Here is a 26,320-nt window from a genome sequence, read left to right as displayed (position 1 = left end):
GGGTCGCCTGGGGGAGCGGCGGGGCCGGACTGGCCCTGTGTGCCTCCCGCGGGCCGGGGCTGTTCTCCCCGCGCCTCCACCTTTATCCTGCCGCCTGCTTTTGGCTTTTTTTCTTCTTCGTTTCTTTCTGAGCTCTCCCCCTACGCCTCAGCCTTCCAGGGCCCCGCTGTCTTCTGATTTTCCTGTTTATTTTCTCCTCCCCACATCCCTGCTTTTTTAGCCCTCTGTTTCTTAGTTGTGGGGAAAACGTGCGAAAGGCCTCAGAACTGTGGCGGTTTGAAAGCGCAGATGCTTCATGCTCTCTTAAAAGCGAGGCAGAAAGCTATCTGTGTTAAGAGAGGGCTGAGCATGAGCTCAGGGGAAGTTTCTGAAGGGTGGTTGGGGTTGCTTTGGCTTTTAATCTGCACCCTGCAATAGTTTTCTTGTCCTGATCAGCGGTCGCTTGACTCTGAAAGGCTGTGTGGCTGTCTTATTCGCCTTCTAGATGTAGTTTCTTTATGCTAATCAAGTGATCAATAGAGGCAGAAGAAAATATTGATGTCGTCTGCTCTCTAGTTTGGGTTGATAGGCTTCTGGTTGTGCTTTGAAAAGAGTGTTGTGTCTAGTTATTCAGGGCTGTTGATGGGAAGTTGTGCAGGTTGTGGCAAAGATCTGTAGCTCCAGAGTCCTGTTGTCTGCTGTGTTTTAAATGACAGGCTGCACAGTTGTTAAGTGTTAGAGGAACTGTGCCTTTGGTGTGATGCTTTTTAAGGGCTTCTATATAGTTCATGAAATGCTCTGTAAATCTTCAGAATGAGGTTGTTAATTTTGTTATTGTTGTCAAAAACATGTAATATTTTACCATTAGAAACAGTGGAGAAAGTTAATAAAGTGGTGTATGACTAGGACCGGCATTACTGTGTTCTTGTAGAAGTTTAGGGAGAATGCCAAAACTTTGCAGGAGCTCCCCTTCAGCTTTTGGAATATAGTGAATGCTACAGGGACACTAATGATTTATTTGTAAGGAATTGTCCAGATCATGTAGTTGTTTGATGTGCAACCATGTCAATATTGTTCTGCTTCAGGAAAAGTAAACTTTTCTCTGAAGAAATAAACTTGGAGGTTTGTGCTGGTTACATTATTGTTGTGAGGAATTTGTGACTAAAAATTGAGTGCTGGAAGAATTTTTCCTGGGCTGATACTCTTCCCTTACATAGAAAACTTCCAAACTGGCCTCAAGCAGATGTTCTCAGCAGCAAACATTACGGCTTCTAATTCTTATTAGGGTGTGTCTTAACCACCTGGATCAATTATTAAACTGTGTTTGGTGATATTTTTTTTTTATGGTCTAAATGGGGTATGATTTTAGTTTTGTAGGTGTTTTGCATGAATTGCAGCACTGACCTACCAAGCACCATGGAAAGTAGAAGTGTGTTAATGCCTTTGTCCACCTCTTGTATAAACATGAGCTTTATTGTTAGAGCAGTCTCTCCCTTTCTACTTCAGCCACTGTTTTACAGCATATCTGTAAACATCAGGCTCCAATAACTGTACCCTTTCACAATGAAATCTCCCTTCTAGTGTTCTTGCAGTTGGCTCCTTGCTTCTAAGTGTGCTTTGACATGGTGCCAAGCTAGAGGCCGCAGCTTTGTGTGAGTGTTTGATATTAGGTTTCCTCAAACAAGCTGTTATTGCTTAAGTTAGAATAGCCTCATTCTTGTATCATTGTAATTAGCATGCTGAGGTGAAACTTTTCTTGTCAGAAAAGCAAACCACAGTCTGAGCAGTTTCCTGTTCTGAAAATAACCTTTTATCTTTATTAAAGCATACAACATGATTTATTTCCTCAGAGTTAGAAAACTTATTTGTTTGAATCTTGCTGTTAGACTAGCCTTGTCAAAGGAGACTCTCTTCCTTAGCAGCAGTTGTTACTAGCTTTATTAGTTTAATGGGATATGTTTAAAAAACAAACCTACCAAAAACAGAAGTTATAGAAGACTGATGGAAACAATTTTCAGAAGTTTTTGAAAGTAGCTGGTAGTTGAAATGTTTCTCTTAACAAAAGATAAGATTTTTGTTGTCTTAAGTTGAATGCTATAATACTGTTTTTCATAATGCAATGGCAGACTGTCTCAGAGAATGAGGAAGTTGGCCTATACAAGGCCGTTGTCAGGTACGTGGTTAAGCTTAATGCCAGCCAGTAGCCCAACATACCAGTTTCAAGAGGAACCATTGAACTGACAACGCTGTGTAGCAGCTGTGGTGTTAGTTTCTGATTGAAGCAGGTCACCTTGCCAATTAACTGGCTCCCAAAAGGGAAGTAAGACCTCTCCTGTTTTATGATATTGTCAAGATTGATGTTTCATGTTAAATTTTTATTTGGAAGAAGTTATTTGTCAGCAATTATTTGTAAATGCTTGTGACATTTTAATGTTGGTATGTTTCAGGCTTCAGTTGCTCAAGTTGAAAATACCTTTTACAACAATTCATTTAGTCTTACACCAATTATAAGTCTTGCTATTAGTTTCATGCCAATAATAAAATTCCTTCCTCATAAGGGTAAGCACTCTAATTAAACTTTCACTGTGTGATCCCAAGTAGATTTTGGGCAAAATTATTAAAGAATATTTTTCTGCCTGTTCTAGGCTGCAGGATCTTGGATACTGCTTTCCTGTAATCTTAATCGATGGTTTCAGGATCAATTTTTATCTTAGAGGAGTAGAAGAAGTCAGGAAAATTTTTACAGAAATAAGCTGAGAACTTACTGTATTGGTTTGATTGTAACCTCTTGGTGATTAGTCCCAGACCTTCTCTTCTCGAAGGGACAGGCTTAACTGTTAAATGCTTCCTATGTAAATTAATGTGTATGCGAACAACTCAGATGCTTAAGCATTCACTTCTAAGAGTTCACATCTTTGTTGTAAATTTACAATTGAACGTTTCTGAAGTCAGCAGTTGAGTAATTATAAATAAAAGTTGGATTCTTCCAACCTGTTAAACCTCCTGTGAGAGGTGAGACAATTATTAGTAAGCCAGTATCTTTAAGCCATCAATATGTGGAGCAGTAGATGCTCTCGGGGAGTGTGCTGTTTCTTGGTGGCAACTGGTGACAGAGCGTGTGGGATCATGTAAAGCTGAAGGATTTGTGAACTAAATCTGTAAACTCTAAGCACTCAACACAGATAAAATCAGGGAGGAAAGTGTGTGTGTGTGTATTAATTATCTTTTGTTGGTGGGGAATATATTAGTGAACTGGCAGAGTAAATAAACTGAAATTGAACTGAACAGCTTTTGCAAGTACTCTGAATCAAGCAGCTATCTCTGGTCATGTTTACAAGGTATAAAACACCTTGTGGCTGGATGACACTGTATCTCCCTTCATATTCCCTGCTACCCAATCACCCAAATGCTTACGTGTCCAGATGTGGTTAAATACGCATGATGTGCTATCTGAAGAGCTGGTATTCATCTTCCAGTCTGACTGGGAAATTATATTGAAAGCAGTGTTAAATGAACCACATGGGCTCTTGTTCAGGCATGTTAAGTGACCTAGAACCCAAAGACAGCACAGCTATAATGCTCTGTTGAACAAAGCAGCTGCTGTGAGGCATGTGTCACTAACTTTTTTTTCCTCTTCTGAGCATTAAGGGAACCATCTGGTTATTTGCCAGGTTAACTTGATTCTATTAGAGCAATCTTGTTACAGCTAGATTACAAGCTAGCTGTGTCAAGATTAGTGTCCTGCTATTACAGGGAGTGATATTTATGTGTTGGGAATGTTACAGAGATATCAACATTAATACTGGGGGTAAAGAAAGAGAGACTATATTGTGCTTCTATAATTCTTAGCTCAGTCTTCCAGTACCTTGTCCAGAACAGTTTGTTTCACTTTAGCAGGTGACTTCTCTGCTTAGAGTATTCTGCAATCTGATTATCTTTTCCTAGAAGAAACAGGAAAAAAGAAACAATTGTCGTCTTTTTAGTGACAACTTTTAAAATGTGATTTAAAGCACTTTTACGCTTTCTTCTTAATTTTTGTTGAATTGCTGATCCTGTAGGATTGGGGGTCCAACTGCATATCTATTTATTGATTTCTGAATGCAAAGTAACAGGGATAGGACCTTTCCTCATCTGATGGGGCAACTGTATGTGATGTTTACTGCTTTTCATGTAAGGTCCTTCATGACCTCCTTATTAAAAAAAAAAAAATATGCCCACTGTACTGGAAGATTTATCAGCTGAGCAAGGCATGGAAAAGGAACAATTTCTACAGTTTTCTTGCTGGACTGAGAGGAAGTAAACTGGTCTGCAGCTAAGACTAGGAGCAGAGGGGGGGACTGGAGCTTTCCTGTTAGAGCAACTAAGCCAGGTGATTCTGTTTGAACTCATATACCCAGTTTTCTGTGGTTATCCTACTTATAAGATGTAGATGTTTTTTTTGCTAAAAATCACTTGTAGGAATGGGACTACACAAGAAATCTTCTTATCTACACCATACACATAGTTTTCCAGTGTCTTAGGTGTTTGTTCAAACAGTGACTCTGCCTAACATGAAAGATCTGATGGGATGACAGTACACTGTGATACTTAATAAACACTTGGCCAAAACCCAGCTTTTGGTTAAGTAAGATCACTATAGTCAACTAATTCCTCTTAAGTCTGTTGCAGTGGCAGTAGCTAGTGTTCAAACAATAGTTGTCTTGATTTGTGTACAGTATCTTTTTTGTAGCAATATTTTATCAGTGATGCCAGATATCTAATTTCTTCCAGACTTTTTACTTGCATATTTTTCAGTTGTATAGCTGTGTAATTAGCAAAGACATATTTATTTAAAGTTCTTACTGTTCAGGTTATTGTAAGAGTTGGTTGATTCCAGTGAAATTGGTTATATCTGAGGGTATCCTAAAGAAGTTTGCATTTGGTATGATCAGATAGATGTTGTGCATGAATACTTAAGTAAGTGTCTATCTCTGTCACCCTGCTTCCTCTTTGCTGCTGTAGATGAATGTGTATGTGATTTGTAAACTTACTTTCCTTTCTTGCAGGATGATGTGAGGCAGAAAGTGCACCTGAATACCTTTGGCTTCTTCAAGGATGGTTTCATGAAAGTCAATGTCAGCAACCTTTCATTAAAGCCACCAGTGGGCTCTGATGACAAGAGTAGCTTATCAGTAAGTTAGAGTCCAGTGACTGTATTAAGCTTACTGTGAAATTGCCATTGCACTGAATGCCTTGTGTGAGGTGTCAGATCCTACCTGGTGGTGCTCTTAGCTTTGCTCCCCACTCTGAGCCTTTTATGAGGATATGTATGTTGTGAGATTTAGCCTTGACCTCTATTCATTCTGCTTTAAGGATAAACTTTAACTTATTGGATCATCTACTGAACTCGATGCACACATCTATAACCTCTATTCAACAGAGGTTTCCTAAGCAGTTATCTGATGTGAGATTTTTCACAGTTGTCCTGTTATTTTGCAAAGCATTTTGTAATCATTATATCAGTGGGTTTCCAGAGCAGTGACTATCTTATTTTTAGAGGACTCTAACATTAAATGTTGTATTTCACATTATATTGGTGATTTTAATAGACTGAAATACTAGGGTAGAAAGCTGACCTGTGTTCTTGCTCTTCTGCACGGTTCGACCTCTGTGACTAAAATTATTAAATGTCTTCCTCAAGCAAGACTATAAGGAAAAATACTGAAATAAGTTAAATGGCTTGGGGACAGAAGGTACTCTGATTAGTTTGGGTCTGAATCAGTATATCTTTTATTCTTGGTGGATATGGGTGAAGCAGCAGGTTTATTACATTTAATAATTTTTCTGTCTAATTAGATAATGAGAAAAATACCTGGATTCTGCCTTAAACATAGGTTAATTTATTTAGAGAGCATTATCTTTGACTCTTTCAGTGGTGGTTTGGCTTCTGATACTTGGGGGAACCTGAGCGGTTTTAATTTGACAGATTCTTCTAAATTGTCTCATAGGTGGGGTTCAGTTTGGATCGAACAAGGAATGATGGTTTCTCCACTTACCTGGTAAGAGATGCGAACTTACTTTTCTAAGCTGGGGACATCTCAGTCCTACCTTCCCCCAGGAATAGTCAGAAGAAATAATAATAAAAAAATAAAAAGGGGGGGGGTGGGGGGCGGTTTAGACATGGACAAGGTTGTCATGGGCAATTCAGTTTTACAACTTGCTGTACTAAGAATCATAACCTCTCCCTGGTGGGGAACATATCCCGTTTCTTGTAAACAGGAGGGCACTTCAAAGATTTTTTGCTTATATTACCAGGATGAAGAAATGGATTACTGTATCTTAAAAAAGAAACCAGAACAAGATGTCTCTGTTGTAATCTTACTTCTGGACTTCAAAACTGAAGTGTGAGTAAATAGTGTACGCTGCATTTTGAAGTTATTTCTCTAGTTGAAGCTAATATAACACTTGTGAAAATTACTTAAGGGCTTGGAAAGCTGCTGTGCGTGTAGCTCATTTTTTAATGGGTTACATGAAAGTTGAGGGGAGGGGAGAGTGAGAGGAAAAAAAAAATCTGTCATGTGAAATGGTCCAGGAATTATTGCTGTATCTTGGAGGGATAAGGGGACATGGGGAAGAATCATACCTTAATTGTGCTGAAGGCATGAACTTGAAGTCTTGAGTCACTATTTCAGCCTTTTATTGTTTGTCTTGACTTACCTATTTCATGGAAGTACCTTCAAGGATGCATTGCTTTTTTTTGCAAGAGCAACTGTAACTGTTTTAGTGGAAACGTACTTTCTGATGACTCCGGTTACCAAAACTGAATAAACATATTTTTCTGTGGTTGCTCTTGGTTTTGATGTAAATGTAGTGTGACTTCTCCCATAGTGATCAGTTCAGTGCCAGGCTTGCCTGTTTGCTGTGGTAAAAAAAACGCAAAACAAGTCAAGACAAGTTGATTTTCCTTTACTACATATATGTAGGCTATGACAGACTCTGAATGTTGATTTGCTTTCATTTTGTATAAAAACTCTTTGTTTATTTAGTGTGAAAGTACGGTTCTCTGCAGAAGCTTCTTCTTTGTTACCTAAAATTTCATTCATGTCTGAGGAAAATGTTACTGCCTTAAGTACAAAGCCGCTAAAAACTTCCCAACAGAACAGTGATTCTAATAAAAATCCTATGAAGACCAACGAAGATACAGACAGCAAAGGTAAGCCTGACCTATACAACCTCTTGCTGCTAGTTCTGTGTTGATATGCATTCAGCAGTGTGTTGTCACATTCTGGGGTCCGCTTCGTCTAGAACTTGACACAGTCTTGTGTAAACAAACCTGTGCATAAAGCTACCTGCTGGGCTGGAGTCTGTCCTGCTCAGTGATTTGTGTTAACCAGCTCTGTCAGACCCAGCAGGACTGTTGGAGACCAGCAATACCTGTGAAGGAGGGGTTGAGGTACTTGATTGTGTTGTCTGGCAGAAAGAAGGCTAAGGGAGAATTTGGTAGCCACTAGCAACTGGTTGAAGAAAGGTTAGAAGGACAATGATGCCAAGATATTCGTAGTAGTGGCACACAATGCAACCTGTGGCTGCTCCCTCTTACTAAATCTTGGGTGTCTCAGATTGGATGTTGGGAGGGAAAATAAGGCTTTCCTGTGTAGGTGTTCCAGCATTGTAGAAGATTATTTGTGGAAGCTGTAGAACCTCCATCCTCTGAGGTTTGAAACACTGAACTAAACGAACATTTGACTAACGAGGGCCAATGTGATACAGTATTGACACTAGGCAAGCTTTGAGTCAGAAGCTGGATAAATACTTCCACCGGTCCTTTCCAGCCAATGTTTGTATGAGTGTATATCTAAAGAGTTGAAATCTAGTCTGTCACTTAGAAGCTATGGGATGGAAAACTGACTATACCAGTAACCTTTCTTGGAGGCACAAATCTTTATCTGACTTCCAGGCCAGCAGACAAAACCATTTTATAATCTCAGCTCTCATGGGATTAGCTCTAGACAGTTTGTTATCCCTTCCTGGAAGACTTTAGATCAGGCTACTCAGCAGTCTGATCTGAAGTAGTCTGAGTCTGTCTTGGCATGTCATGTTCACAAGCTTTGATATTGTTGAAAACTTTGCACAGCTGTTCTAACAAATCAAGAACTAAAGCTGGATGGCGCAGAAGATAATTGATCTGACAGCTCTAGTTTTGCTTTTTCTCATGTTAAAAAGCATGGCATGCACATTGACAGTGCACTGACATGCGGAAGCCAAAAGCAAAGTTTAAGTGTTGAACTTTTACTTCCTGGTAGAATAGGATGACCTTATGTTTAAAAAGCTTCTTGTAGGAGTGAAATGAAACGGTGAATTTGACATACTGCTCTATTGAAGTCTCCTGCCAATTTATGTTTCTCAAGTTCAGAACAGATAGTCACTTGGCAGATCACCTATGCTTTGAGTTTTTGTTTGTTTTTTTGTTTGCGTTTTTACTGAGGTCTTGCTTAGTAGAGAGCTGAGAACTTTTTCCTTCCCAAGAGCTAATTAGGACTTCCATATGTTAGGCCATATATTAATGTCCAGATTAAAATTAGTCAGAGAGATTAACAGTACTCAATCATAACATTGAAAGTCATAGCTGTATACTGTATGAAACAAGGCTGTAGCCTGCATCTGGTATAGGTCATCTGCCTCCTGCATCACTGTAATTGGAGGGGTTGGAAAGACTTCTTGGGTAGGCTTTTGGAGAACATATAATAGTAGAGAAGCCTGTAGTAGCATTTGAGGATTCATTCCTCAGGAATAGGAAGGAGGGACTGGAGATAATCTCTGTTAATGATTATCTAGGCAACTGCCACACAGATGAGTGCGGAAGATTTGAGTAAGGTATTGGCAGTGTTCAAAAGGTGTTAGTCTGTGAGGATGTCTAAATGCAAACACTCTAAATGTACTATCAATACTTTTATCTCTAGGTAACGAGTCCAAACGAAGTACAACAACCTCCCAGGTAAGAAACTATCTGCTGTTCTGTTTTAGAAAGAACCCAGGGGAATATTCCAGTATAAGCATAGCCAGAAACTGGAGAGTATTATTTTCTGTTGCTCTCAGCTTCCACTGTAAATGTATAGAATGCAGTTTTGATTGTCTGGATGATGTAGCCAAATGTGGTAGTTATCTGCTTTTTAAAAAAAATAATCTAAAAGTCTCTTTTCCTTTTCCCAGAGCATAGTAGAACAAGAACATCCTGTTCGCAATGACAGAGGAACTTTCTCATTTCAGGTAGGGTGTCTAGTCTTAATGTGTGCAGACAGTTCCTTCACTGTAGTACTCTGAAAAGTACAAGTCTGATATAGATGCCTCTCTGATAGCTCAGTAAGTTTTTTGAGTGGACTCTTGTTAAGAATAAGTGCTGGAAATCTTTCTTCATAAGGTGTGGCAGCTGTTTTAAACTCTCTTTGGTATGATGCTGTTCTGAGTATCTGTGAGCCTCAGCACGTTAAAGCTTACAATGGTGCAACTAGTGCATACAGACTTCTAACAGCAAATAGCTGTGACCTGACTAACTCACCTAAGAGGGAGGTGTTCTGTATGAAACCAAATGAATGCTTTGTTTCAGCACCCTGGTTCACTTGAGGTTGTCATTTACTATAAAACAAAAGCATTTTAAATTTTGTTATAACACAAATCAAGGCCATTGAATGACTCGAGCATGTCCAGAGAAGGGCAGCAGAGCTGGTGCAGGGTCTGGAGCACAGGTCTGCTGGGGAGCGGCTGAGGGAACTGGGGGGGTTTAGTCTGGAGAAGAGGAGGCTGAGGGGAGACCTCCTGGCCCTCTGCAACTCCCTGACAGGAGGATGCAGAGACGGGGGGATGAGTCTCTGGAGCCAAGGACCCAGTGCCAGGCCCAGAGGGAATGGCCTCAAGCTGCCCAGGGCAGGGTCAGGCTGGCTCTGAGGAAGGATTTCTGTGCAGAAGGGGCTGTTGGGCGTTGGAATGGGCTGCCCAGGGCAGGGGGTAGTCCCTGGGATCCCTGAAGGGGTTGAAGAGTCAGGCTGAGCCAGTGCTGAGGGATCTGGTGGGGTTGGGAACAGTCAGTGTGAGGTTCATGGTTGGACTGGAGGAGATTCAGGGGCTTTTCCAACCTCAATGATTCTGTGAAATCTTATTTCCATAGCTGTTGCAATTTGTGTAGTTGGGGGAGAAACAGACTAGCTGCTTATGCTTTAGAGCAAGCATGATCCAAATTTTATGCTTCACCATGTGAAATAGAGGACACCTCTTGTTATGTTTCTCTGCCATGAAGTAAGTTGAACCCTGATACCTAAAGGTCTTTGATTACCAGGGTGCATAATCATAGACAGGTGAAGTGATTTTGCATCTGGAGTTCTGTTGAAAGTTGCAGATATGCTGGTATCCTCAGAACAGTACACTTGTAGGAACCAGCTGACCTAGAGGACTGATGTTTTTCCTGCTTCAGCAGAGATGGCTTCTTACCCTGGCAACCCTGTTAATGAGAAGAGTACTGACTATCTTATTCCTTGTTTTCAGTTTTTTTTTAACATCAGCTCTGATAACCAAGAAGGTCTCTACAGCCTTTACTTCCATAAATGCATTGGCAGTGACAGGCCAACTAATGATCAGCGGCTATTTAGTCTCGATGTGAGTATAGTTTCTAAATCATAATTAACTCTTTTAGACTGAAACAAACATGCTTCCAATTGTTGCTTGTCTACCAGGCACACACCATACAGAGTGTATAGATGGGGTGGGAAGTGATTCAGTTGTGCATTTAATCTTTATAGTGCCATTCCTGAAGGAAACAACTACAGTAAGAACAACTGAAATACTAGTTTTGGAGAAATGTCTGGAAATCTGAAGAGTGCATGTGGGCTGGGTTCACTCTACACAGTTGTGACTAGATGCTGTAATGAGATGGGAGCTAAAACAGTTGTTCGTGTCTTGCTGTGCTCAAAAATCACCCTTTTTTTTCTTAACTCACAGATATTAAGGCTGTTGCTGCGATCTAAATTGTTGGTATTTGTGAATTCAGTGTTTTTGCTTTTTCTGGCCTAATTAAAGATGTGTTCTTACAGTATTAGATGCCTGTCTTAACGGCAATATGTTGTAGTAAATGTCTTATCTCCTTTAACATCCAAGGGTTCAGTCCTATGCTCTTTTAAGTCAGAGTGTGTTATCACGGCTTTCCCTTTTTTCCTTCTTTTGCTCATGCTGGCATCCATGCTGATGTATGTAATAAAGCTGTTCTGTAATGAATCCTTTTACTGACTGTGGTAATGCTCAGCCAGATCAGACACCTGAACTGCTTTTTACATCCTTGTGCTGATGCTACAGCAAGGGAGAAGCACAGGAGCATGTAGGTGACAAAACTTAGCAACCCTAACTCAGACTAGACTATTTTGAAACAGCTTCTGAAGTTGGATGTTTAGAAGACCAAGTTGTTGAATTGCTGTTTGTTGCTTTGACCCACTGAAGAAGTTGGAAAGAAAAGAAAACCAGCATAACTAAGCTGCTTGGTTGTATTTAGAGATGCAGAACAGTTTCAGTACTGCAAGCTAGTTGTGATATATTCTTTTAATGGAGTCCTAGCACATATAACCAAGTCATTTAGGGACATAAATAGGATATTTAAGCTTCTGTTTTCTCAGTCACAGGGTAATAGGCTTGCAGCAGAGTGTTACCTTTGTCTTGGCAGGTGAAGAAATCCACCGTAGTAAACCTAAGAGTGAGTTTTTCAGCTGTGTATGACTCTCCCCACACCTAAAATCAGGACTGTGCTAAAATACCTGCTTGTTTATGCAAGGTTGTAGATACTGTTTCTGAATCAAGGGTGGGCAAACTCTATGAAGTTTGGTATAGAGAACAACTATTATTTGGGAGAATTACTTTGCCTTTCTGAATTACGTTGCATAATTGAAGCATTGGAAGGAATCTCTGTCTTTCCCTGCATTTTAAGGAAATTGTGGGTGTAATTTTGCAAAATGTTTTGAGATTCTTGAGGATGAAGAGTTGCTTTTATTTTAAGAGTCTCATAACAGTCACCACTTCAGAAAAGTTGCTTTTATATGCACAAATTTGATTGTGAACTGTAATTGTTAACTCAGTGCTCTAAGTGTTTTTTCAACTGTACACATAACATACCTTTAATATTCAGATAGAAATTACGGAAAAGAATCCTGAAAGCTACCTATCAGCGGGTGAGATCCCACTGCCAAAACTTTACATTTCCATGGCTATGTTTTTCTTTCTGTCTGGGACTGTATGGATCCACATACTTCGTAAACGCAGGTAAGCGGATCAGCTTGGTGTCAGTGACAAGTATAGGCCTAACTTGTTTGACTTTTATTTTTTTATTCCTCCTCTTAATGATCAATTCACTGTCAGATTAATCACTCAAAACTCCAAATTTGACTCAATATTGTATGCCCAATACGTACAGTTAGTAGTTGAAAACGGTTTCCGTCAGTATAATTTTTGCAGACTGTTATTCTAAAGTTATCTAGTCGTCTTTGTGTATGTACATATTAAAATGTATCGTGACAACAAATAAACAGGAAGTTCCTGTAGCTGATGACAACAGGTAAACACCATTTGGAAATAAATAACAAGAAAAACATGATCAAATTATTTTTTATGCGGGGAATGGCAGCTTATGGCAGTGGAGAGCCATAAACATTTTGATTATAGTTGAAGGTGGGTAGGAATTTCTAACTGAAAAACGTGCTGCTTAATATTTAAAGCATAGCAACAGAAGCCAGCAGCACCTATTGTTCCATCTTGGCTTTACCTTTGGCTTAGTCTGAAGTTCACTTGGTAATCAGATTATTTGGTAGTCTGGAGTTCACTTGGTGATGTGGTATAGTGACTTGGAGGTGGAGGGTTGCGTAATAAATGTTTGAATTAGGTTTAGCAAATTTTCCAACAGTTATGATCTACGTATGCAAGATGTTCCTATGAATTACTGGTTTTAATTAAACCAAGTATTAAAAATCAGGGTCGTAGAACACGTAGTTGAAATGCTGTTCGGGATGTTGCAAAAAGCTGGACTGCAGCATTAAAGGGTATCCTTTTACACTGGTAATCAGCTCAGCCTGGGAGTTACTGTTTGACATTTGTAGGTTTTATAGGAATACCCTTGGGAACTGAAATTTTTACTGCTGGCTTTTAATTGATGCTCTTTCTTCTTTTTTTTTTTTTCTTCCCAGAAATGATGTCTTTAAGATTCACTGGCTAATGGCAGCCCTGCCTTTCACAAAATCTCTGTCCTTAGTCTTCCATGCGGTACGAATAATGTCTCTGCCTTAAGTTGTTTAGCTAGGAAGTAGAAACATGGATGCAGAGCATGCTGTTAGAGAAATCTGCTTTGAGGGGGGAGAATGGGAGAGAGAGAAGTCTTTCATACTGAAGCACTGGAACTGAACTGCAGCTGTCTGGTAGAAGTGATTCAGTTTTCATCAGCAAATTCTGACTTTAAATACAGTTGAGATCATGGCCTGAAGTGGTGAAGCAGCAAGCATATATGAGTGTTGAATGAGATCTGTGAATCCTAATGTTTTGGCCATCTGTGGCTGGCCTGAAAATTTGAGCTGTGGTGCTGCTTTGGCTACACAGCTTGCAATAAATGTTAATAAATGGAACCTTTGATGGATGTTTGTAAAATTCAAGGGCACTACTTTAGATGAAGTATTATGGTGTACTGTAACAGACCTAACATTATAAGCTTTAACACTTTCCATACATAAAGTCTCTGCTGAATTGTATTGACTTTGCCTTTGTACTGGAAAGACTTCATAAACAAAGTTACTGAGAAGCATTTAATCTTTCAATGCTTGTGCCAGCTGTGATTTTTCACCTTCATCTTCATGACAGGATAACTGCTACAAACATTTTTGGGGTCTAATGAATCTGGTTTCCACTGAAATTAGAAAGAATCTAGTAACCTAATGCAACTGAACTTGAACAAGGAATGAATAAATAGGTTACAAATGCAGTTGTTTATCTATAGTTAAGTGTGGGAAGGATGTAGATTGTATGAGATATATCCACTAACACTTTGGAAATACGGCAAATGGAAATGACCTCATTGTTGCTAAACAAAACTAGAACATGTTGGGAGGGAGTGTTCTCTAAGATGTAACAGCTGAGTTTGTAGCCACTGATTGGAAAATGAATCTTGAAGTGGCTGTCAAGCAGACCTCTTTTATAGACATGGGTGGGGTGCTGATGAGCAGCTTGTAATATGTACTGTATTTTCTGCTTCCAGATCGACTATCACTACATTTCTTCTCAGGGGTTTCCGATTGAAGGCTGGGCTGTTGTTTATTACATCACTCACCTGTAAGTATGTCAGAAGATTGATGTGATAGATTCAGACAATGAAACTGAATTCCCTGTGGGGCTGCCCACCTCCCTCCCTCCTGAGCAAACTGGAAAATTGCTGATTCTTTGGTACTACAGCCTGAATGACAAGACAACAATCAGCCCTATGTGAAGGGGAAAGCTCTACTTATAGAGAGCAGCTGCAGAGAATTGGTACTTATCTGGGTGGAGGAGTAAAAGGAGAAATGCTTTGCTTTTCTTTGTTCATACTAATATTCAAGTATCTAATTTGCTCTTGGTGTGAATGGTAAGAGGGTACAGCTGCCAGTGTTTTCTCCTGTTCACTGTGGTGAATGGATGACTCCCCCAGGAAAAGACTGCATATATTGACAATTGTGAATGAAGTGCAATATTGCTATGTGATACACAGTTGTAAGCAAGTACATCTGCTTCACTGTTGTAGGATAAGCACTTGCCAAAATTATGAATAGCAAGGCATTTGTTTGGGTTTGTGGCTTTGCTGACTGTAGGAGAGAACCTGGGCAGAAGAGGAAGTGTGATAAAGTCTCTCACCGTGGTATCTGTTTCTCTTTCAGACTGAAGGGTGCTCTTCTGTTCATCACTATTGCCCTTATTGGCACAGGCTGGGCTTTCATTAAACACATCCTGTCAGATAAAGACAAAAAAATTTTCATGATTGTCATCCCGCTTCAGGTGAGGACTGAGTTCTGTCAATACTTACTATCTTGTGGGAGAGATGCTTGTGGAGAGTGTAAAAGACTGAATTCTGCACAAAAATACCATATAGTTACTGCTTGTATAGGCCTATTGGTTACAACTTCAATCGAGCTGGAATATCCTAGGCCAGAAGTTACTTCTGTAATTTTCCCTGCTTTTCTCCCTATACTGAGTATGAAGTAATGATAATCAAATAGTGTCAGCAAATGAAGAACTAGCTGTAGAGTAGGTATATTCATGCTGGGACAAAGCTTGGGCTGCAAAACAGCAAGAAACTGTTAAGCAGAGAAGTCAAATGAAAGTTTTAATTTCTGAAATGCTTGCTGCATGGGCTTAAAAATAAGGAGAAAACAGAGACTTGTAGGTTCATTGGGTCTGAGGGAAATTTTCTGAGTGTGTTTGAAGGGATCAGTGTCTCCTGCTCTAGGAACTGAAGTTAATGGGAGGGCCGCACTTCTATTTGTTGTAGGTAGAAGAGCTTTTCTGCCTTTCCAGATGGAATCCCTTACCCAGCTTCAAAACCAGAAGTATATAATTAGTGTTTGAGGCTCTTCTAGAGCTCCGGTATGGAGTCCAAAACATGGTCAATGACCAGTCTGAATTACTAGTTTTAATTTAGAATAATGCATTTAAACTATTTGCTATCTGTCTGTATGTGGAGTCCTGTTTCTGTATTTTTATACGAGATTTTGCTATTTTTATCTCTACTGATACAGTAGATTCAGCATAGCATATAACAAAAAGGACTATTTTCTGAATGCCAGCAGAAATAAGTTCCAATCACTTTTATTTCTGTAAATCCTGTGAAGATGCTGCTGAACATGTGACTTTCTTGACATAGAACTGCAGAAGAATTGTTGATGTTACTGAATGGGCTCTTTCTGCAACTATGGGACAGCTTTTGCTGAATTGGCAGCCCATATTAGTACCTCCTTGGAAAGCTTCTGAAACCATTAAGCATATTTTGCCCTGTAGGTACTGGCAAATGTGGCATACATCATCATAGAGTCAACAGAAGAGGGGACAACTGAATATGGACTGTGGAAAGAAATCCTCTTCCTGGTGGACTTGCTATGTTGTGGAGCCATCCTATTTCCAGTGGTATGGTGAGTCACTGTATGTGTTGTGTGGTTTCTGAGCCCTGATAGTTTGAGCAGTTTGTGAACCAATGGGTATTGACTGCTGGTTAGAGCTAAAGATACTGCCAAAGCAAAAAAAGTCAGTCCCTTGGAGTCAAATGTTCTGTTACTTTTTTTAAACTGTCAGTCTTAACACTTCAGTCTTGTGTTGTGGAAGATACTTGTTTCTGGGGACAAGGTAAGGTGGGTGGCAATTTAAGTGTGGCCAGCACATTGCAGACTAAATGCTTTTGAAACTTGGAATTTTGCAGAAGTGATGATTCTTACATAGAAAAACAGGGGTTTGCTTTACTGCCTTAGGTTGGAAATGAGGCTGCTAAATTCTAAAACAATAGCTGCCTTCAACCAGAGTAGCTGGGTTTTTTATTTGACTGTTTAGAAGAAATAATCCCACAGGGAACACTTCCCTGCCCTTCCTTTCACTCTACTTGGCAAGGAATAATGTTGGTTATATAAAACTCAACTAAAACACAGATAATTCAGTTAAACACTATTGTTGCTTCTTGCCAGTTAGAACATTTATCTTCTAAATTAATCTTAATTGAATAAACAGATGGATTTAAAGGAGGAGTTTATGGGTCCTTGGTTAGTAAACACAGAATATTCTTGGTTTTCTCCAGTATATTCTGAAATGCAGACTGAATATAAATGTCTGTCTGGTAAACATGTCATCACTCTAGAGCGTCTAACTCTTGAGCTTGAGAACTGGTTTGTAATGTATATGTATGTGTGTGAAGTCATGTTGCTCAGTAGATGGGAGTAAGCTTCAGCTTGGCCTGTGAGAGTGGGTTTCAACTGTCCTTACCTTCCCAGTCATCCTCTGTGCAAAACCCTACACAGTCTTAGTGGCAGTCTGCCAGGGCTGGGAAATGTCTTCCAATAAATTTGCGATGCCCATTTGTCCCTTCCCCTACTCCTGTTAAAATGCTGCAGCTCTCTGAGGTGAGACCATTTGGGTGTGGCAAATAAAAGTGCAGGAATATTAGCTTTAATTTTAAGAGAAACTCTGGTTTCCTACGTTAAAGGTGACTTTGACAGTCACAGCCCATAATACCTAATGCCAGAATCCATATGTCCTGTGAAGTGATATGCTGGTATCAAACTTGCTTTCTATAAAGGAACTGTATCTGAAGAACAAATGCTTTTGCGTGAACTGCCCTGTAACTGTTTAGAGCGAGCAACCAATTTTCCTGCATTGTCATGGTACCGACACAAACTGGCAGTGAAGCCCAGGACACAAAATCCTGCCCCTTTTTCATCTGGATAGTGTCACTGCAGCTGGTGGGATGACTCATGTGAGCAAGGCGACTAAGACTTGGCCCTTGGATTTACATTCCTGCAGGGTAGCTTCTGTTACAAAAGTTGCCTATGTAGACATGTAAGCTGTAATCAACTATTTAAATGAAAAGGGCTTAAAAGAGCAGTACGATGCCAAATGCTTGGCACTAGTCTCAGTAGTATCTCAGTTTAATTGTACAAGTAGAAAGCATTATTCTGGAAAATGCCCCAGTTTCTCACTCTGCTCCTTCACTCCCACAAAGCTTTCTGTAGGCTGAAGTAGGCTTTAGCAGTCAGCTTTCTTAATCACAAGGAGATACAGATACTTGAACTAACTGCCTGAGCTGGGGAGATGGGGGTGAAGTGAAATACACGTAGTGCCAAGCACAGTTAATTACAAACGTAGCTCAGCCATAGAGCTCAGAAAACTTGTCAGAGTTCTAGAGGGCTTCAGTAAAAAAGGAGTACAAAAATTACAGCTAATGTATTCTTATTTTTATTCAGGTCAATAAGACATTTACAGGAGGCTTCAGCAACAGATGGGAAAGGCAAGTAATCTCTAGTTTTTCTGGTTTGTTATATGCCATAAGATAATGCCAGAATTTCAAACATGTGATGCTAATTTAAAGTACATAAACTACAACTATAAATCTACACTGTTATTGTCACACTGCTGCTTTTCCTCAGTGGGTTTGTGGGAATAACTTTTGGAAAATTACTTTTTTTGTGTTGCTTTGACTAATAGAACTAGTTCGTGGAACTCATTCTCTGGTAACTTGCACAGCTCTGAGCTAGACACAACATCTAGAGGAAAAAGTCTTGACAGATTTGCTGTGTTTTTTCAGACTCAAATGTTCAGAAGCAGAACTAGGAAACAAATTTCAGAATTTCTGACTATTAGTCAAAATAGACCCCCCCATTTCCTTATTTTGATTTTTAGAGACCTGTTCCTGCCAGAATAGAGGGAAACAAACCTCATTATGAAACTGTCCATAAACTGGCATTCAGTGTAACCCAGTTCATGACTTGCCCATGTTTGTACAGCAGCTTAAAGGACTGCTTGTGTGAAGTTGAGTTACATCTATTGTAGCAGAGAAAATGAGATGATGGATGGAAAGCCAGCCCAAATATATCTGCTGTAGTGTGTGCTTTTCCTGCCTTATCCACTCACTTCTGCTTAGTTCCTCAGTTGGCTGCAGATGCAAGTCATGGAGCATAGTGCTGGCTTCCTTGGAAGCAGGCAGCCATTTCAGTGTTCTGTCATTGATGGCTTACTCTTCTTGAAAACTGTATTTGTAGAAGGTCCTTTGGGCTGAAAGGATGTTGCCAACAGTCTTATCCCTTAACTCCTGTCTCTCCCTTCTGCAGATGGCCTCTTAGGTCTGGGTACGTCTTCCAGCCATTTCCTTGGCTTCCATGGAGACGCTTGCATTTCAGTGCAGATTGCCACTAGTATAGTAGATGAAGTGTAAAAGCTGGGTTCTGAACTCAGCTCTGCAGACCACAGATAAGGTCTTTTTTTGCCATCTGTTAAACTGAAACAATACTTAAGATGAGCCCATCTCTTTTTTTTTTTTTTTTTGAGATTCCAAGCTGTTTAAAAAAAACCCAAACAACCATAGACACACAGAGGGGAAAAAAATAAAACCTAAAGGGGGGAAAAATATTTCTAATATAAACCATTATGAAAGATGTTAGTGTTGATAATATAACATGAATGTTATTAGGGTAGCTTTCTTATCAGTGTGTTCACATGGGTTTAATGACACTCACTGATTAATTTGTTTTACCTTGCCCAGTGAGCATATGTTCTGGAGTATTGTTACTGTTAGTCTGCTTAAATTTAGATACTCCTTGAAGCAGTCTCTTATGAACTGAGGACTTCATGTATATAAGACCTTTTTCTTAGCTGAAGCCACCGTGTGTGGCAGCAAATAGGTCAGCTTTCCTGTAACTGAGGTGGAACTGTTGGGTGGCAGCACAGTCTGAGTGTTCTGACACTGAGCACTCAGCAGCTAGTGCAGGAAACTGAGACACAAAACCTCTAGATCTGTGTGGCCTCGGGTGATCGCCCCGTGCCTACCTTGCACTTAATGGTTCTCATCACAAGATGGTGCTATGGAGTTTGCTTAACATTGAGTGAGGGAGAGAAGTAAGAGGTGGCCAACATCAAGGATGTTCAGCATAAAGGCTGGACCTGTCCAGTCATCATAGTCATGGGTGGAATCTGGATCTGAGTAAAACCAAGCAGTTCTGAAGGATGAGTTCTAGTGTTTAACAGAGGTAAAAGAAAATGGTGATCTGGAAAAAATGGTTGTGTCTATAGCTAGTCAGTAGTAGACACAATAGATTCTAAGGACTGTCTTTAGTCCTGGTTTTTGTGGTATTCTCCACAGGTAATGGCACTCTATCTTGAATGTTGCTTGTGGATCACCTACTGCTGCTACACCACTTTACCTACTGATGTTACCATCTGGTTGTGCAGATCTTGCAAGTTCAATAATTGTGTGTTGAGAGGAACATAGCAGCTGTGTTATGCTACACTAATAATAAAAAGCTAAGGAAAAAAATTTTCAGAGGAAACAGGCACCAGATTGTGACCAGGATGGCCACAGTGCTGGGACTCACTTGTGAAATTCTATGGGATTGGAGTATTTAGAGGCTGTTGATAGGAGCCCATGGGGAGCCAGAGAATGGTAATGTGATGCCAGAAGCAGAATGTTGCCTAATGATGTTGTGCTACTAGTGTGCCTGGTTGAGAAAACTAAAAGTGATATGGTTGCACTAGTAAGGTAAAACCATTCATGTTAGACTTACATAGTTTTGACTAGAACCACATGCTCTTTACTCTGTAGGCTTCCCTTGGAGGTCCTGTTCTGCAGAGGTGCTGCACAGTGTCTTGTCTTATTTTTCTCATGAGAAGCTCAGTGTTAACTCTAAAATCACCAGCAATTTTTTTGCACAGATGAAGATAGCTTTCTCCTGAAGTGATGAAAAATACAGGATCCTTTCCTAAGTGGTTTAACTGCTGCACTGCCTGGCTTGTGGTTAGAGCTGAGTCTTGTGCAGACAGTTCTGGTTGGACTGCCTATTGCTTGCTAGGATTTATTGTCTAGTATTACCTCAAAGGCTGCTTTTCCTATTCTCTCACACAGACTTCATTAATTTGTAGGTGTCTTTGGGAATTATATGTTATAAATTCAATAGCTGTTTTTCTTGGTGCTGAGTTTTCTGGTCACCTTCTCACTGGTGAGAAAGACCTAAGGTAATTTTTGCTTCTTTGTATGTTTTGGAACTAACAAATCTAGGACTTCACAGCTCATTATCCTGGTGGTGTTTCCCGAATGTCTGTCTGTTTTGTCCTTTTCCAGCTACTTCATGACCTGTTTATTAGATAGCGCTCCCTTGGGTCAAGTGCAGCCATGACTGCAGTGTGACTAGACTAGAAAAGAAGCAGAAGGCTGGTCAGACTACCAGTCTTGTAGTCTCTTACAGCTGTGCTTGCATAGGCCTTTGTATTAGCAATGTATAATTATTAAAAAGGCTTTTTTAACAAGCAATGATTTGGAGTTACTAGCTAATGGTCATTTAAACTTGATTTTTTTTTTTTTTTAAAGATTTTCTAAAGTGGGAAATCTAGAGGAATAAGTCTAAAGCCATAATTATCCAGGGAGACCTTATATGCACAGATGCTGTGGATTGTTAGTGAAGAGTAGGCATGGTACAGTGATACAGCTGAGTTTGAGCTTCCTGGTTGTTTTCTTTTTACCCTTGAAGATGATCTTTAACTCTAAAGCAAAATATCTGACCTACACAGGCTTCTTTACCTTGCACAGCAGTGGGTGTAGACATCCCATTTTTAGAAGCTTTTCTCTTGCCCTTTTAAAATTGCCACCTCCAGACTGAAGCAAGTGCATAGCTGCAGCTCTTTGGTCTGTCACTGTATCTTCTGTCAGGTGGGAGCCTGTGCTCTCTGTCCATTTCTAGATTTGCATAACAAATATCTGCAGATTTAAGGAAATGAGCCTTGCAAACAGAGCTAGAGTTGTGCTGGACAGCTGCTCAACTACCACTACCTTGTTGACAGGTATCATGAGAAAAGGCAGAGAGGGAGTATGTTGTAGTAAACTTGCTTATTTTTGTTTGAATCTCAGTTCTTGGTCACTGGACCTCTCAAGACTCATAACTCACTCTTGTGTATCATATCATCTGTTGTTTGAGGGAGGAATGGAGGGCTGGAAACACCACTACAGTTTTTGTTCTGCTTGTACCTTTGTGTGTGTGACAAGAGATGTGAAACTCGGTGCAGTCTGATCACGAACAGTTAGCTTTTTTTTCCTGAAGCAATGCAGCATGTCATAGTTGGCAGCAGAATTAGGGGAAATACGTTGCGGTGTGTAGCTCCCAGGCAACATACCTTGTGTGCTGTGCAGTGGGCAAATGATGATTAATGCTCTCATGCTTGCCCCCATGTCAGGAAAAACCATTTGCCGTATTCAGTGTCTTCCTGCTTCTGTACCGTCAAAATGCCATGACAAAGAGGCTCTTGCGTGGTGCAGAACACCCTCTGCTTAGCTGAGCTCCACAGACGCTGGAGGCGATGGCTCTGTGGAGACCCATGCTGAAACACCTCCACAACCCTCCAGCAAGGAGGAGGGCGTAGAGCAGGGGTAAACATGTTCCAGGCAGTACATGGGCATCTCAAACCTTGAGATAAAGCTTAGTGATCTAAGTGTTGAGACCTCAGTGGATAACACTGGTGAGCTGGGAAATGTTGAGCGATGAAATAGGCCTATTATGTGCTAGTGTACCGCTTACAGGCACCCTGGATAGCTGTCCAGGGCGGATGTAGCAATTAAATGTTGGATATACATTGCTTATCTTGTATTTTGAACTTCGTTCTGACCCAGGTGGGCAACTTTTGTGCCAAATGGCTAATATGTTTGAGAATATTCAAGATTAACTAGTCTGTGCTGCCTTCTCTTGAGTGACAGAATTTTATCTGTTTGCTTGACCTCTTTCTAACATAGGAATGCTTTTAAGCAGAGTGCTGTAGAGATTGTAGGGATGCTCTCCTCAGAGTTACTCCTGGAGTTGCTTTTTGAGGTCTAGATCTACATGTGTGCCTTCATTCGGGGAGAGAACGAAAACTTCCATTTACTATTTGGTAATGGCACAGATTGCATGTCAAATGCACCAGAGTTAGTACAGCACACAAAGCACTGTAGAAATATTCTTAACTATACTTCAGCATGATCACTCAAGATGCATTATAGTTTGCCCTTGCATACCATATTGTCTGGACTTGAGCTCCATGTGCCCTTAGTTGCAGTCCTCTCATTGCATACATATTCTAAAAAGGTCAGATTTATTCATCAAAAAGCTATTGTCTGATGGTGCACAAGGCTGTAGTGGATGGTCTGGCTTTTTAGTCTTATAGTCTGTCTTAGTATTTGAAATGAGCACAGGGAGCAATCAAAGAGAGACTGATTATCAAGATACTGTGGTATGCTGTGTTTTAATAGATGCAGATCAGGCTATTGCAGGCACAAGCTGTTGAAGTAAATGGTGATAGAGAGGGGAAACTGAGGGAAGCAAGGTATAGATGTTATAAACCTTTCTTAGAAGATGGCTTTTATCTTTTTAATTGCTCTATGAAAGAGATGGAATGCAAGTATGAATTCATTTGTAAAACCTTTGGTAGAAAGTCTGTACTTCCCCCCGCCCTCTGCAGTTAAGTACTGTTCCTTGAAGAATGGTTATCATACTCAAAACATAAATTTACCCAGCCTTTACTGCATGCTGTGATTGCTGCTATGTTATCACAGCTTTACAGGTTGGGGCTGCAAGTGATTCAGGTTGTAAGTGACAGCTGCTGGCCTTGCCTCTCTCCGTACAAGTGTTGCTGCCAGTGTCTGGACTGCCAGGCAAAGGTGAATCAAAGTCTTAGTGTCCAGCATAGCAAGACTCAAGTGTTACTGCTTGGAGCACATTCAGCCTGTGAAAAAGCAATGCGCAGGCTGCTGATGCCAAGCAGTGATGATTTTAGACTTTCTCCAGAACAGTGTGTGCTGTAACTTTGAGCTGTTTAAAAAACCTGGCAGAATTTTGTAGACGTGCATTAATATTGACTTTAGTATCTCATAGTGAAGTATTCCTGAAGTTGAGGCAGGTAGAGGAGAGCACCTAGTTGTGATAAATAATCAAGCCAACTTCCAGAGGTGGCTCTTCAGTCCTTCTGTGGTTGTCTTTTTTTTTTTCCTCCCCTCACCCTTCTTTCCCACACTCAGCCATTCTAGATATTGGGATGTGCCAACCTATGACTCTTCGGTATTATCATGATGAGTAGGTGAGATCTTGAGCTGTGCTCTGTCAGCTGGCAGAGGTGGCATTGTGACACTTCAGTTGGCAGCCAGATCTTTGGCTTCACTGTCCTTTCCTCTTATGCACTGCATGAATCCAACAGAAATGACTCCCCAGCTCACTCAGTTGTTGACTGTAAAGCACTGATGGACTGGCAGTTTGAATCACAGCTGTTGAGTTGGTGTTCCTTTAACTACAAAGCCTGGTAATTCTCATGGCCTGTCATTGCACCAGTTGGTGGCAGTTCTTGAAGATGAATGCATTGAGTTCAAAATAGATCCTTCTGTGTACAAACTGGTATGTGGTAAATCACAAGATCTTTATGGTCACACTTAATGTAGCCCTACTTTAAATAAGACAATATTGCTTTCCTGCTTCATGATTTAATGAGCTTGTCCTGCATATTTACATGCTTTAATCTTTCTCCAACTGTGTTATGAAAAGCTTTTAACATTAGGTTATCTGGTAGAGCACTAGACCGATGAAAATCCATAAGTTTTTGCTATTTAAGTGTAGGGAAACTAGCTTTTGTGAGGGATGGAAATGAGGGAGAAGTAGCCAAGCCACTGTCTCAGGGCTGATTTAGCTACCAAGGATTTAGTTAGATACTTGTTCTCACTGTTCCAAGTCTTGCCATCTGTTGCCCAGTGAAGTGCTCTGTGCTTCATTGCTGCTACACTACAGATGCAAGTCTAGAGCTTGGGCATTGCTTTCTGGAGTCCAGAACTGTGTATTGTGAAGTAGATGCTATTCTGTGTTTGGTGTTTCATATTGCAGTCTGGAAGGGAGCATCCTCCCAAAGCTGAGAGCAAGTGTTTCTCTGACATACTGTGCTGTAAGATTGCTCCCATGAGCACAGTCCTGCCCAAAGCCAGCCCTATCTGACCACCAGTTAGATGAGTGTTGCACAGTATATGCTTTAGTTGCATGGAAACAAACTTTGTGTTCCTTCACAAATAAGGCTTGCTTTTTTCTTGAGCTCTGGCTCTGTTTTCTCTTACTGACATGCCCTGTGCTCTGTCAAAAGTTACACATACCATCTGGAAATGTGTAGAAACCACTAGTCAGCACTAAATCAAAACTGCTCTTAGCTTAGTTTTATCTACCTGTCAGTCAGTTTATGCTTTGTGTAAGTCAGGTACTGTTGTCACAGTACGTCTGCTGGAGGAGGGTTTATATCTGTCTCCAAGTCTGTAGCTTTCAGTGGTTCTCCTGGAACACTAAAGATAGGTTTTGCAAAGTGAGTCTTGATCTCTAGATTATACAAAGTAGGTTTATACAGAGCATTGTCTGTCTTTACTGTAGCTTATGTAGTGGGAACCCAGAACAGTTTACTTTGGGTAATGTATTTGACGTTTACCTTTCCATAAGAAAAGCTGCTATTTTTTGGTCACAGGAATGAAACATTTCTTTGGTAGCTATTAGCCCTCCTCTTCCTGTATTTTGTGCTGTTGTGAACCTAGGAAATATGAAGTGCAAATATGTGCAACCTTTAATCAATAAGCTTTTTGCAGTGGATGGCTTCTGTGAGGGAGTGTAGGTGTGAATTTAAGCACGTGAGAAGGAGGGCTTGGAGGGAATACCAGTATATATGGTGGCACTACTTTTCTGTCAGCTTGTGTTCACTTGCTCTAAATTTCACCTCTGTATGCTGTCAACGTATCTTGGACTCTTTGCCTCTGCTGTTGTCACAAAAGCATCAGGAGTCTGAATTTGTAATCCCGCTGCACCTGATTCTCAAACCAGAGTTGACAGCTGTTCCATCTGTTAGTGACCTCTGCTCGTTCATATGAATATCTGCTGTGTTCCTCAAGAGCTGATGTAATCTGTCCAATAAGCACAGGTTAGCCTGGGGCCTTTGCTTACGCGGTTTGACTGAAACACACACATTTGCTATGAGAACTAGTCAGTATGACATCCCGTTTCACTTCTAAGTTGTGATTGAGCCATGAATGATAGAGGATACTACTTAGATGTTAAAATACTTCTGCTGTTCAACAAGATGCAGTGGTTCCTGGAGCTGTGATTACCTCAAAGTCACTCAGGTCAGCTGAAGGCACAGAGCAGGTCAGGAAGTACTTGAGAAATTATAGAAACTTTCTAGGACATGTTCCCAAGTTGCACATGGCCCCTGTTGCAGGATTGAGATGACAGTAGTTGGCTACATACAGGTAAGTATTAAAAGAAGGTTTTATATTGCTGAGGGTGTGCATACACAATTTAGTGTAAAAGGGATCTCACTAAGCTGCCTTTAGAGAGCATTTACCCCAGCCTAGGAGTTGTCCAGTGCACAGACAAACCAGACTGGCACTCCTCAGAGCACCCACTGGGTGGTGGGACAAATCCTTCCAGTCTGGGATTACCTTAGTTTTTGACTACTTGCCTACCTTGCAGATGAGCATCAAAATAAACTGTCTAACTTTAACACTTTTCTGATGGACTTTTGTGTTTTCTTGACAGCTGCCATTAACCTAGCAAAGCTGAAGCTTTTCAGACATTACTATGTTATGGTAAGTAAA

The 26,320-nt window shown here is 40.5% G+C and overlaps 1 protein-coding gene across 1 annotated transcript in view; it reads left to right on the top strand.

The window, feature by feature from the left end:
* The first annotated feature begins 5,028 nt into the window (after positions 1–5,028).
* The window catches only part of GPR107 (G protein-coupled receptor 107), a 31,567-nt gene continuing 10,275 nt past the window's right edge, over positions 5,029–26,320 (top strand). The window contains exons 1-14 of the mRNA XM_026860241.1: positions 5,029–5,150; positions 5,967–6,017; positions 6,274–6,362; positions 7,005–7,171; positions 8,919–8,953; positions 9,169–9,225; positions 10,495–10,605; positions 12,119–12,252; positions 13,170–13,245; positions 14,228–14,301; positions 14,880–14,997; positions 15,997–16,127; positions 17,943–17,986; positions 26,262–26,311. Coding sequence (XP_026716042.1) covers positions 5,082–5,150; positions 5,967–6,017; positions 6,274–6,362; positions 7,005–7,171; positions 8,919–8,953; positions 9,169–9,225; positions 10,495–10,605; positions 12,119–12,252; positions 13,170–13,245; positions 14,228–14,301; positions 14,880–14,997; positions 15,997–16,127; positions 17,943–17,986; positions 26,262–26,311 — 1,206 coding nt within the window. The 5' untranslated portion in view covers positions 5,029–5,081. The remainder of the gene's footprint in view (positions 5,151–5,966; positions 6,018–6,273; positions 6,363–7,004; positions 7,172–8,918; positions 8,954–9,168; positions 9,226–10,494; positions 10,606–12,118; positions 12,253–13,169; positions 13,246–14,227; positions 14,302–14,879; positions 14,998–15,996; positions 16,128–17,942; positions 17,987–26,261; positions 26,312–26,320) is intronic.

This window comes from Athene cunicularia (assembly GCF_003259725.1).
Source record: "Athene cunicularia isolate RWA chromosome 17 unlocalized genomic scaffold, athCun1 chr17_part1, whole genome shotgun sequence".
Taxonomy (NCBI): Eukaryota; Metazoa; Chordata; class Aves; order Strigiformes; family Strigidae; genus Athene; species Athene cunicularia.
This window is presented reverse-complemented; position numbering and strand designations above follow the sequence as displayed.